At 41.7% G+C, this 14,400-nt stretch overlaps 1 protein-coding gene across 1 annotated transcript in view; it reads left to right on the top strand.

Moving 5' to 3' along the window:
* Positions 1-14,400, top strand: part of LOC134356812 (ataxin-7) — a 145,132-nt gene that overhangs the window by 75,141 nt on the left and 55,591 nt on the right. The window contains exon 3 of the mRNA XM_063067970.1: positions 684-788. Within this exon, the coding sequence (XP_062924040.1) occupies positions 684-788 (105 nt within the window). The remainder of the gene's footprint in view (positions 1-683; positions 789-14,400) is intronic.

The raw sequence follows: 14,400 nt of genomic DNA, 5'->3' as shown, positions 1-14,400 counted from the left end.
CCATTTGGTCAAAAGTGCAGTTTTCTTTACATGTTGTAGCCTATCGCATAGTATTTTCTTGTATAGGTGAGTACATACCACGGTATGTATGACTGGTGTAGCCTACTGTGGGAAGAGTTGACTGATGCCAACAATATTTGACCTAACTCATGACTGTGTTGCCACTGAGAATATCAGTATTTTGGTGCCTTATGAAGGACTGAAGTTAAAGGGAAATGCACAATTTCTCTTATTATTTACTGGAGTCTGCACTTGACCGTGCTATTCTAAACTTGAAATTAAACAATATTATTTTAAATACAATGTTGAAGTAATATGATTTTTTTTGCATAGTAGGAGAATTAAGGGTTATGGGGAAAAGGCAGGTAGGTGGAGATGAGTCCATGGCCAGATCAGCCATGATCTTATTGAGTGATGGAGCAGGCTCAATGGGTCAGATGGCCAACTCCTGCTCCTAGTTCTTTAGCTCTTATGTCAGATTGTAGCTATCATTTATTGAAAAGGTTCTGGATTAAAAATATATTGTTTTCTTGACATTAATGTGCATGTCATTAAATATTGTACCTAGTTTAAAAATACAAAATATGCTTTAAGTACTGTTGTATTTCATTTTTGAACATGGTTTGAGATTTAATGAACTTACTGAAAGGCATAATTTAATCTTCATTGTCTTTTATGCACAGATATGCCAATATTTGGCCACTGTCCAGCACATGATGATTTCTATCTGGTGATGTGTAACCATTGTAATCAGGTTGTAAAGCCCCAGGCCTTTCAAGCACATTATGGTGAGTTCAGTGTTTACTCTTAAAATGTTCTGTCTTTTTTAAAAAAAATATATTACTTGCGGTTTTGAGTTGATGCACATGGATAACGTTCCTTAATTATTTTCCCCCCACACTACAGGACCTTCTCTGTAGACTTGAACTCTGACAGTGTGTCCCCATTGCTATTTCTTTACAATTTCATTTGTTTTGTTGATTTACCATAGTATAGATTTGACACTTATGACCAGGAAAGCTTGCTTGGTATGAAAAGTGGAAAGGTTGGAAAAAGAAATGCTTCATCACATGTCTGTTAACGTCAAAATTAGCTGAATTCAATAAAATGATTATTTCCAATTGCTCAAGTGGAGTAGTATATTCAGGTGATGACTGTGTCTCCCTATTAAGAAACACAATCCCTTTAGATGCTTTGACAAGATACCACATGGTAGTTAGTCTGGATCACATGGACATGCTGGCTAATTGGATGAAAAATTGGCTTGACAGTCAGAGGGTTGTGGTTGAGTTTGCTTTCTCAGACTGGAGGCTTGTGACCAGTGGGAATCACTGCTGTGCCTGTTGTCCATGATTTCTGTTCACAATTTGGATGGTATTGTAGGTGCCATGGTTAGTAAATTTGCAAGTGACATTACAATTAGTGGTATAGTGGACAGTTGGGGGTGAGGGGGTGGGGTAGTTTATAATGGAATCCTGATCCACTTGATCTGTGGGCTGAGGAATGGCAGATGAAGTTTAATTCAGATAAATGAGAGGTGTTTTATTTCGGCAGGCAAACCAGAGCAGAATTTGCACAGTAGTCGATGGAGCCCAGGGCTGTTGTTGAACAGAGACCAAAGGGTTTAGCTACATTGTACTTTGAAATAGTGACATGGTTGCAGTGCTGGTGAAAGTATTTGGCATACTTGCCTTCATCACTGAGAATATTGAGTACAGAAGTTAGGATGTCATGCTACATCTGTACAGGACATAAAGGCCATGTTTGGAGATGGGCAGTCTGGTAGCCATGCTATATAGGGGGCCTGTCATTAAACTAGAGAGGCTACAAAAAATCTACTGGGGCTGAAGGCCATGTTTTTTTCAGAAAAGACTGGATAGGCTGCGACTTCCCTCCTTGGAGTAAAGGAGGCTGAGGAGTGACCCTAAGAGAAGTTTATAAAATTATGAGGGCAGCAATGAGGTGAAATGCCAATATATCTTCCCTTAAGAGTAGATGAGTCCAAAGCTAAACAACTTAGATTTAAAGTGAGAGGAGGAAGTTTTAAAAGGGACCTGAGGGACAAATTTTTTTACCCAGAGGGCGGGAGTGCATGTGGAATGAGCTGTCAGGAGGTGGTAGAGCCAGATACTATTTCAATAATTAAAAGACATTTGTGTAGTTACATTGACAGGAAAGGTTTAAAGCAGGAGTTCCCAATCTTTTCTATGCCCTGGACCAATACCATTAAGCAAAGGGTCCATAGGCTCCCGGTTGGGAACCCCTGGTTTAAAGGGATGTGGACAAATGGTTCTGGGTCAGTTAGACAACTTGGTCCTCATGGGCGAGGTAGTTCTAAGGGTCTGAGTCTGTGCTGTATAATTCTACGATAAGAGATGCTCTGTAAATGCTTTATTTTGACTTTAAACCTAATTGTAATTGAGAATTGCTCTGTTAGAACATAACACAGGTTTGTGTACTAGAAAGTGAACTGTTTTGCCAAGAGCAATGGCAGCAAAGTGTACTTGTGAAACTGAATAGGATATTTGCTGGAGGTTGATTATTTCAGTGTTGGTAATTGTTGATAAAATAACCTGGTTTAAAATGTTCATGGTGTTACAAACAGCTTGAATTTAATTAAAAGCAAAGGGAGTTGGTCTTCCATTGCTGTAAATTTCCTTTGTTTTGTAAAATCTCCAACAGTTGCATAACCATCTGGAATTATTTTCATTAAGATGTTGTGAAGGCATTGCCAATAACTTATCTATTGGATTTCCTAATGAATTGTCAGTGATAAGTACTTGATTGGTTACATTTAGTGGAAAAATGTAGCTTAATTCAGTGATGGTATTGGAGACTTAATTATGACAACATATTTTTCAGCTTTCACGATGACCTAAAATTTGGTGCTTGCATTGAAAAAAAACGTTGATGGAATAAAAGTTGAAAATTTTGAAATACTTTTTGAGCAAAGTACTTCAAAATTTAAACTAATTTAGCAACACTAAACTTTTGATCCATGGTGTCTATTGGTATATCAGGATAACCCATCAGAGTTGGAGTATGTAAACTTTCTACGGGGGGATGAAGTGTCTGATTTAAGGCAATGCATTCCAATGAATTGTGCCATCACGAACGAGAAAATCTGCAGATGCTAGAAATCCAAGCAACACACACAAAATGTTGGAGGAACTCAGCAGGCCAGGCAGCATATATGGAAAAGAGTACAGTTGAGATTTTGGGCAGAGACCCTTCATCAGAACTGGAGAAAAATGATGGGAATGGGAATTCAGAGTAAGAAGGTTTTGGGGGGGGGGGAAGAGAGGAGGAAATACAAGGTAGCAGGGGATAGACGAAACTGGGAGGTGAGGAGGGGTGAAGTAAAGAGCTGGGAAGTCAATTGGTGAAAGAGATACAAGGCTGGAGAATGGGTAATCTGATAGATGAGGACAGAAGGCCATGGAAGAAAGGGAAGGGAGAGGAGCATCAGGGGGAGGTGATGGGCAGGTAAGGAGATAAGGTGAGAGAGGAAAATGGGAATGGGGAATAGTGAGGATAGTTGGAGGGGCCATTACCGGAAGTTCATGCCATCAGGTTGGAGACTACCCAGACAGAATATAAGGTGTTGCTGCTCCAGCCTGAGTGTGGCCTCAATATGACCATGGAGGAGGCCAAGGACTGGCATGTCAGAATGAGAATGCGATGTGGAATTAAAATGTGTGGCCACTAGGAGATCCGGCTTCTGGTGGACAGAGAGTAGGTGCTCGGCGAAGCGGTGTACTAATCTACGTCAGGTCTCACCGATATACAGGAGGCTGCGCCGGATACAATAGATGATCCCCACAGACTCTCAGATGAAATGTCACCTCACCTGGAAGGACTGTTTGGAGCCCTGAATGGTAGTGAGGGAGGAGGAGTAGGGGCAGGTGTGGTGCTTGTTCTGCTTGCAAGGTTAAGTGCCAGGAGGGAGATCAGCAGAGAAGGATGAATGGACAAACGAGACACATAGGAAGCGATCCCTGCTATACTATTGTATTGCCTTCCTTCTGCATTTGTGCTGTCTTTACTTCCCTTGCCAGCTATGGTTGCCTTATCCTTCCTTTAGAATGCTTCTGGTTAAGGATGAACTAATCCTGTGTCTTCTGAATTGCTCCCAGAAACTCCAGCCACTGCTGCTCTACTGCCATCCTTGCCAGTGTCTCTGCCCAATCAATGTTGGTCAGCTCCTCTCTCATGCCTCTGTAGTTCTTTTTATTCTACAGTAATATTGATGCATCTGATTTCAGCTTCTCCCACTCAAACTGCAGGGAGAATTCTATCATTTTATTGTCACTGTCTCCTCAGGGTTCCTTAACGTTAAGCTCTTGAATAGTCTAGTTCATTACACAGCAGCCAATCCAGAATTCCTTTGCCCTAGTGGGCTCATCCACAAGCTGCTTTAAAAAGCTACTGTATCTCATAATCACTCTACAAATTCCTTCCCTTAGGATACAGCACCAACCTGTTTTTCCCAATCTAACTGCATATTGAATTTCCCCATGACTGTCATAATACTGCTTTTCTGTCTCCAGTTGTAATTTGTACCACATGTCCTGGCTGTGAAGGTTTGTAGTCAATAATCAGATTTTTGGTTTTGCTGATGTAGAGTGAGAGGTTATTGTACTGACACTAATCAGCAAGGCCGTTGATTTGATCAACAACAGTGGTGTTGTCAGTAAACTTAAATATGGCATTGGAGCTGTGCTTGGCCTCAGTAATAAGTATAAATCAAGTAGAGCAGGAGGCTAAGCACACAGCCTTGTGGTGCATCTGTGCTGATAGTAATTGTGGAGGAGATATTGCCGATCCTAACTGACTGTTGTCTGCAAGTGAGGAAATGGAGGTTCAAGTTGCACAAGGTGAGGTTTAGAGATTATTGATTAGTTTTGAGGGAATGATAGTTGAATGCAGACCTTTTAGTCAGTGAAAAACTATGCATCATCACTGTCCAGATGTTCTCAGGATGAACGAAGAGCCAATGAAATGGTATCTGCTGTTGACCTTTTGTGATGGTAAGTAGATTAGATTGGATCCAAATCATTTAGGCAATCTATCTTCAATTATAACTACAGCTCCTCAATTCTCTCTCTCACCCCTCTTGAATGGCTCCCTTAATCAGGGTGCCATGATTTGGTTACTCATCCTTAGTAACCCCACTCTCGTCCTCACATGACTAAAAATTTCAGACCTGTTGGGCAAATTCAAGGACTGAGGCTACTCTAGCACTACCTCCTGGTTCCACCTATCTGCCTCACTGTAGTGCAATATCCTTTTGCTTGGATAGATTGACAAACTATAAACCAGATCTTAGAAGAACCTGAGGTTTTTCCAGGTTATTGACTAAATTAACAAAGCAGTATAATCCCACTTCTGAATTCATTGGAAAACAGTGCTCTGAAAGTAACCAGTTCACCTAGCTTCACAGCAAGGAACTCTCAACACTACATGTAGAAGATAGTGATTAAAAGTTAGAGCACCATTCACTTACCTGTTAATCATCTGTGACCACAACGGATGTACACTGAAGGAACTTGACTTCCTTGCTCCACAATAGTAGATTTTTCTCTAAGAAATTTCCAAAAATGCAGCATTTAGCAAACAATTTTTTGTTTGAGTGCAAATTCTCAATTGGTTGTAATTGTGAAACTCACATTATGGCTATGTCCTGTCCAGTGTAAGTTCATTCGGCCTCAGCTGGTGATGTGCAATGGACTAATAAGTATTGATGGGTATTGTAAATGGTGCCATTAAATTATTCTTTCCATTTATCCTGCTTGCCATATTTGGTTTGAATTTTGCCTGGACCATTCAGTACCGTATTATGTTCAATTATGGAGCACAGATCCAGAGACAAGGCAAGAAAAGACAAACTCTCCATGACATTGCAGAATATTTGACTCCAGTGTGGTAATTTAGGGCAAATAAAACTGAATTCAATAAGCATTAAGGGAAAGGCATTCCAATTATTTAGTTGAACTTCTGCTGGAAGAAAATGGATATGGTTGTTGGAGATCAGTCTTCCCATGCATATGACATCCCTGCCTTAAGTTCCTCCGGACGTTGTCTATGGTCTGACCACCTTAGCTGCTTTATCAATGACGTTATGTAAGTACGGAAGTGGAGATGTTTGTTCATTGTACAATTTTTTAATATATTGGCAATTCATCAGAAAATGAAACAGTCCATGTTTAAATGTAGTAAGACCCTGATAAAAAAACAGAAACGAGCTTTTATGTGCAAGTTACACTCATGCCATACAAGCGACCATTTTTAACTGGAGAGTTCTAATACATCTTCACTGGGATTGTCATCTGTGGCCATTACAGAGACTTGGATGGCTCAGGGGCAGGAATGGCTGCTTAGAGTGCCAGGCTTTAGATGTTTCAGAAAGGACATAGAGGGAGGCAAAAGAGGTGGGGCCGTGGCACTGCTGGTCAGAGATAGTGTCATGGCTGCAGAAAAGGAGGAAGTCGTGGAGGGATTGTCTACTGAGTCTTAGGAACAGTAAGGGACCAATAACCCTACTGGGTTTTTTATTTTTATAGACCACCCAATAGCAACAGGGATGTCAAGGAGCAGATAGGGAGACAGATTCTGGAAAGATGCAATAATAACAGGATCGTCATGGTGGGAGATTTTAATTTCCTCAATATTGATTGGCATCTCCATAGAGCAAGGGGTTTAAATAGTGTGGAGTTTGTTAGGTGTGTTTGGGAAGGTTTCCTGACACAATATGTAGATAAGCCTACAAGAGGAGAGGCTGTACTTGATCTGGTATTGGGAAATGAACCTGGTCAGGTGTCAGGTCTCTCAGTGGGAGAGCATTTTGGCGATAGTGATCACAATTCCATCTCCTTTACCATAGCATTGGAGATGGATAGGAACAGACAAGTTAGGGAAGTATTTAATTGGAGTAAGAGGAAATACGAGGCTATCAGGCAGGAACTTGGAAGCATAAATTGGGAACAGATTTCCTCAGGGAAATGTACGGAAGAAATGTGGCAAATGTTCAGGAGATATTTGTGTGGTGTTCTGCATAGGTACGTTCCAACAGGACGGGGAAAGGATAATAGGGTACAGGAACCATGGTGTACAAAGGCTTTTTGAAAATCCAGTCAAGAAGAAAAGAGCTTATGAAAGGTTCAAAAACTAGGTAATGATAGAGATCTAGAAAATTACAAGGCTAGCAGGAAGGAGTTTAAGAATGAAATTAGGAGAGCCAGAAGGGGCCATGAGAAGGCCTTGGCGAGCAGGATTAAGGGAAACTCCAAATGCATTCTACAAGTATGTGAAGAGCAGGAGAATAAGACATGAGAGAATAGGACCAATCAAGTGTGACAGTGGAAAAGTGTGTATGGAACCGGAGGAGAAAGCAGAGGTAGTTAATGAATACTTTGCTTCAGTATTCACCAGGGAAAAGGACCTTGGCGATTGTAGGGATGATTTACAGCAGACTGAAAAGCTTGAGCGTATAGACATTAAGAAAGAGAATGTGCTGGAGCTTTTGGAAAGCATTCAAGTTGGATAAGTCACCAGGACCGGACGAGATGTACCCAGGCTACTGTGGGAGGCAAGGGAAGAGATTGCTGAGCCTCTGGCAATGATCTTTGCATCATCAATGGGGACGGGAGAGGTTCTGGAGGATTGGAGGGTTGCAGATGTTGTTCCCTTATTCAAGAAAGGGAGTAGAGATAGCCCAGGAAATTATAGACCAGTTAGTCTTACTTCAGTGGTTGGTAAGTTGATGGAAAAGTTATTGAGAGGCAGGATTTATGAACATTTGGAGAGGCATAATATGATTAGGAATAGTCAGCATGGCTTTGTCAAAGGCAGGTTGTGCCTTACAAGCCTGATGGAATTCTTGAGGATGTGACTAAACACATTGATGAAGGAAGAGCAGTAGATGTATATGGATTTCAGCAAGGCATTTGATAAGGTACCCCATGCAAGGCTTATTGAGAAAGTAAGGAGGCATGGGATCCAAGGGGACCTTGCTTTATGGATCCAGATCTGGCTTGCCCACTGAAGGCAAAGAGTGGTTGTAGACGGGTCATATTCTGCATGGAGGTTGGTGACCAGTGGAGTGCCTCGGGGATCTGTTCTGGGACCCTTACTCTTCGTGATTATTATAAATGACCTGGATGAGGAAGTGAAGGGATAGGTTAGTAAATTTGCTGATGACACAAAGGTTGGTGGTGTTGTGGATAGTGTGGAGGGCTGTCAGAGGTTACAACAGGACATTGATAGGCTGCAAAACTGGGCTGAGAAGTGGCAAATGGAGTTCAACCCAGGTAAATATGAGAGGTGGTTCATTTTGATATGTCAAATATGATGGCAGAATATAGTATTAATTGTAAGACTCTTGGCAGTGTGGAGGGTTGGAGGGATCTTGGAGTCCGAGTCCATAGGGCACTCAAAGCTGCTACACAGGTTGACTCTGTGGTTAAGAAGGCATACGGTGCATTGGCCTTCATCAATCGTGGGGTTGAGTTTAGGAGCCGAGAGGTAATGTTGCAGCTATATCGGACCCTGGTCAGACCCCACTTGGAGTATGGGGCTCAATTCTGGTCACCTCACTACAGGAAAGATGTGGAAACCATGGAAAGAGTGCAGAGAAGATTTATAAGGATGTTGCATGGATTGGGGAGCATGCTTTACATGAGTAAGCTGTGTGAATTTGGCCTCTTCTCCTTGGAGCGACGGAAGATGAGAAGGGACCTGATAGAGGTGTATAAGATGATGAGAGGCATTGATCATGTGGATAATCAAAGGCTTTCTTCCAGGGCTGAAATGGCTAACACAGTTTTAAGGTGCTTGAAAACAGGTACAGAGGGGATGTTGGGTAATTTTTTTTACGCAGAGTGGTGAGTGCATGGAATGGGCTGCTGGCGACAGTGGTGGAGGCGGGTACAATAGAGTCTTTTATGAGACTCCTGGATAGGTACATTGAGCTTAGAGAAATAAAGGGCTATGGGTAGCTCTAGGTATTTCTAAAGTAAGTACATGTTGGGCACAGCATTGTGGGCTGAAGGGTCTGTATTGTGCTGTAGCTTTCTATGTTCTATCATCAACTCCAGGCATTCTTGAGAAGCTCAACTAGAGCATCCATATTATTTATATGCTACAAGAGTGTGACAAAGGCTGGGTATCTGGCATTGAATGACACCCTAGATCGGCCTTTCTCAACCTTTTTGCCTTGGAAGAACCCTTGAAATAATTTTCAAGTCTCAGGAAATTCTGCGTAAAAAATTATTATATCTACAGCTCATGGTACGTTAGTGTGATTCGGTACGTTGTAGATAAAACAATCCAAAAATAATTATCCATGCTCTTTTGAATAATGAATGATTTTTTTTTTAGCAAACCTTCCTTGAAAAAACAGGTAGTTAAGCTTAGCTTACCTTTCTTGAAATTAATCTTTTTTATAAATTTTAAAAACTCAAGGCAAAAAGAATAAATTTCTGTTAAATAACTGGCTTAAGCCAAAATGAGATTTAATTTTTCTGAAGGTAGGCTCGGTAGATTTAATTTAAATGAAGATTGTAAATTGATTTTAACTCATGAAAACATGAAAAATTATTGACAATGTTGAATAGTAAAATTACTAAAAACCATAAGCCAAAGCAACACAGTTGCCAACGCAGTTCCTCCAAGATGGACCTTTTGTTTCCAGATATAAAGACGAAACATTAAATATATCTTGGCCTTTGCTTGTTTCCGGCAACTCCTTGCAACAAAAAAAGTTCTCTTGAAGTTCACCATCGTTTACAAATCTGACAAATGCTACAACATGACATTTATTGGTGAAATCTGTTGACTCATCAACCTGGATAGAGAATCTGTTGTTTTTCAGTTTAATCACACCATACCTCTTCAGCATCAATACGTCAACTTATCATAGTGTTTGAAAGTGAAACCTTTTGAATTTCTCGTACTGCATTTTGTCCTAGTATTTTACCCACTATAATTTTACATGCTGGCATTATTAGGTTCTCATCAATTGTGTGACTTTTCCATTTCTGGGTCATAAATTCTGCTACTAAATAACTTGCTTCCTGAAACCTTTTACTGACTGTGACCTTATTAACAAAAGCTTACATAGAAGCACAGAAACATAGAAAACCTACAGCACAATACAGGTCCTTCGGCCCACAAAGCTGTGCCAAATATGTCCCTACCCTTAGAACTACCTAGGCTTTACCCATAGCCCTCTATTTTTCTAAGCTCCATGCAGCCATCCAGGACTCTCCTAATAGACCCTATTGTTTCCGCCTCCACGGCCGCCGCTGGTAGCCCATTCCACACACTCACCACTCTCCGCGTAAAAAAACAAACAAACTTACCCCTGAAATATCCTCTATACCTACTTCGAAGCACCTTAAAACTATGCCCTCTCATGCTAGCCAATTCAGCCATGGGGAAAAGCCTCTGACTATCCACACGATCAATGTCTCTCATTATCTTGTACACTTCTATCAAGCCACCTCTCATCCTCCGTCACTCCAAGGAGAAAAGGCTGAGTTCACTCAACCCATTCTCATAAGGCATGCTCCCCAATCCAGGCAACATCCTTGTAAATCTCCTCTGCATCCTTTCTATGGTTTCTGCGTCCTTCCTATAGTGAGGCGACCATAATTGAGCACAGTACTCCAAGTGGATTCTGACCAGGGTCCTATATAGCTGCAACATTACCTCTTGGCTCTTTAAATCAATCCCACGATTGATGAAGGCCAATGCACTGTATGCCTTCTTAACCACAGAGTCAACCTGTAGCAGCTTTGAGTGTCCTATGGACTCGGACCCCAAGATCCCTCTGATCCTCCACACTGCCAAGAGTCTTACCATTAATGCTATGTTCTGCCGTCATATTTGACCTACCAAAATGAACCACCTCTCACACTTATCTGGGTTGAACTCCATCTGCCACTTCTCAGCCCAGTTTTGCATCCTATCAATGTCCCATTGTAACCTCTGACAGCCATCCACACTATCCACAACACCCCCAACCTTTGTGTCATCCATAGATTTACTAACCCAACCCTTCATTTGCTCATTCAAGTCATTTATAAAAATCACAAAGACTAGGGGTCCCAGAACAGATCCCTGAAACACACCACTAGTCACCGGCCTCCGTGCAGAATATGACCCGTCTACAACCACTCTTTGCCTTCTGTGGGCAGGCCAGTTCTGGATCCACAAAGCAATGTCTCCTTGAATCTCATGCCTCCTTACTTTCTCAATAAGCCTTGCATGGGGTACATTATCAAATGCCTTGCTAAAATCCATATATACTATATCTACAGCTCTACCTTTATCAATGGCATAGTCACATCCTCAAAAATTCAGTCAGGCTCATAAGGCACGACCTGCCTTTGACAAAGCCATGCTGACTATTCCTAATCATATTATGCCTCTCCCAGATGTTCATAAAACCTGCCTCTCAGGATCTTCATCAACTTACCAACCACTGAAGTAAGACTCACTGGCCTGTAATTTCCTGGGTTATCTCTACTCCCTTTCTTGAATAAGGGAACAACATCCACAACCCTCCAATCCTCCGGAACCTCGCCCGTTCTCATTGATGATGCAAAGATCATTGCCAGAGGCTCAGCAATCTCCTCCCTCGCTTCCCACAGAAGCCTGGGGTACATCCTATCTGGTCCCGGTGACTTATCCAACTTGATGCTTTCCAAAAGCTCCAGCACATCCCCTTTCCTAATATCTACATTCTCAAGCTTTTCAGTCCACTGCAAGTCATCCCTACAATCGCCAAGGTCCTTTTCCGTAGTGAGTACTGAAGCAAAGTATTCATTAAGCACCTTACTGTATTTGTTTTGAGATTCCAATTGCCATTTAAAATAACCAGTACTTTTGCATGTCATTTGGCTGTCATTTGTAGTTGGGTGTCTTTTCAATTTTGTAGGAGCCATTGCTACATTTTTATGTTGCTTACCACAGACGAGGCACAATGGAATAAGACAACTTGGAACACTAGTCCATGTGAAACATATTGATAAAGTAGCTTTAACTGTAAAGACGGACTTTATTTGTATCCGTTGTTGCACTGGTGCAGTGAAATGACTCAGATTGTATTGTCAGACATTCGAACATCAGATATGTCTGTAAAATACAAGAGTTAATTAAATATAGAAAAGTATGACATAATAAAAAATGAGAAAGCTGCAAAAAGTATGAAAACTTCACAATACAGGTTTCCCCCGCCATCCGAAGGTAGAGCGTTCCTATGAAATGGTTCATAAGCCAGAATGTCATAAAGCGAAGAAGCAATTACCATTTATTTATATGGGAAAAATTTGTGAGTGTTCGCAGACTCAAAAATAACCTACCAAATCATGCCAAATGACACACATAACCTAAAATAACAGTAACATATAGTAAAAGCAGGAATGATATGATAAATACACAGCCTTTCTAAAGTAGAAATACTTTTCCACAATCTTTGCCACACTGTTCTCCGTAGCGAAAATCTCACACAAGCGCTGTTGGCAGAAACACGGCGCAAGCGCTCTCCAGTAACCTTTAAGCTATGAAGCTGCCAAATCATACCAAATAACACAAGAATACACAGCCTATATAAAGCAGAAATAATGTATGTACAGTGTAATATCACTTACCAGAATTGACACAGTACTGAGCACACTGATGATGGTGTGTTAGGCTGAGTGGTTGGAGGTTGGGGTGGTGCAGTGGCCCTCACCCTCCGGGCAACGAACCGATACTGACCCGCAGAGAATGCAGCTGTAGCCGGGATGCACCTAGCACATCTTTAAGAAAAAAGCCGAAATAAACAAACTAATTAATTAGGTGCGATTGCATCGCCTCTGATCTGGGCTGCCAATTACGTGCTGGGCGGCACCTAGTTAATTAACATGTTTATTTTGGCTTTTTTCTTAAAGATGTGCTGTGTGCCTCCTGGCTACCGCTGCATTCTCCGCGAAGCGGTATCTGTCCGCGGCTCATGGGGTTGGGGTGATGGGACACTGGGTTGTCATCTCGTCGTCTGTTTCCATCAGGGCAGGCAGCTCATCTTCTCCTATGACTGCCTGCCTCGATATCAAAGGTCGAGGATCGTTGTCTGCTGAAGGCTTGCTTGACTGCTAGCTTCGCGCATTTTTAGATCATACAGTTCTTTGTAAGCACTCAAACCATCCTGCAAATATGCCCTAAACTGACGTACCCTTTCAAAATTAAAGTCGTACTTTATCATTGCAGCGAAAATCTCACGCAGTTGCTTCACGTTCAGTTCCTGGACAACTTCACTTCGCTACTGCATTCGGTTTCGATTGTTATCCTTTCCTCTTCCAATTGTATCAGCTCTTCATCTATCAGTTCTTGGTCAAGGGATGCGAAAAGCTCTTCAACATCATCTTCGTCAACTTCCACAAGCCAAACTCACTCTGTCCTTCCTTCGTTCACCATGATCGAAACGCTTAATTCTGTCTAGTTTTACGCTAAGTGTAACACCCTTACGAGCTCTTTTCGGCTTTTCCGATACCTTAGAACTCATCTTGCTAATGGATGCTCACAAGCACGTGTTTAAGCAATGCCGGCGAGAATGCCATTCCAAATCCAGGAGAGGAGCTTGGCTGCTCGGGGCGTGCGCTGATTTTTTCCGTAACAGTGAAAACACCTGTTAGTGAAAACATGTAACTAATGTAGGTCTTTCGTAACAGTGAGGTTTTGTAAAGCGAACGTTCGAAAAGCTGGGGACACCTGTACCTAAAAGCACCTTCTCCCTAGTAATAGCAACTGCACTCACTCCTGCCCCCTGACACTCTCAAGCATCCAGCATACTGCTAGTGTCTTCCACAGTGAAGACTGAAGCAAAGTAGTACTTCAATCCATGCACCATTTCCTTGTCACCCATTATCATTTTCCATAGGTCCGTTATCTATTCTCGCCTCTCCTTTGCTCTTTATATATCTGAAAATTCTTTTGGTATCCTCTTTGCTACCGTTGGCTAGCTTGCTTTCATGTTTCATCTTTTTGTTCCTTATGGTTTTTTTAGTTGCTTTCAGTTTTTTTTAAAGCTTCTCGATCCTCTAATTTCTTGCTGTTTTTTTTCTATTATATGCCTGCTCTTTTGCTTTCATGTTGTCTTTGACTTCCCTTGCCAGCTACCTTGTATCTACCCTGTGCCAACCAAATTGCTTCCAGAAACTCCTTTCATTGCTGCTCTGCCATCATTCCTGCTGGTGTCCCCTTCCAATCACCTTTGGCCAGCTCCCTTCTCATGCCTCTGTAATTCACTTTACTCCACTCTAATGCTGATACATCTGAATTTAGCTTCCCACCCCTCTCACCTGAATTCTATCATGTCATGATCACTGCCTCCTACAGTTTCCTTTACCATAAGCTTCC

Source organism: Mobula hypostoma, chromosome 15 (genome assembly GCF_963921235.1).
Source record: "Mobula hypostoma chromosome 15, sMobHyp1.1, whole genome shotgun sequence".
In the NCBI taxonomy this organism is placed as follows: Eukaryota; Metazoa; Chordata; class Chondrichthyes; order Myliobatiformes; family Myliobatidae; genus Mobula; species Mobula hypostoma.
Note: the sequence above shows the minus strand (reverse complement) of the source record. Positions and strands in the feature narration are given on the sequence as shown.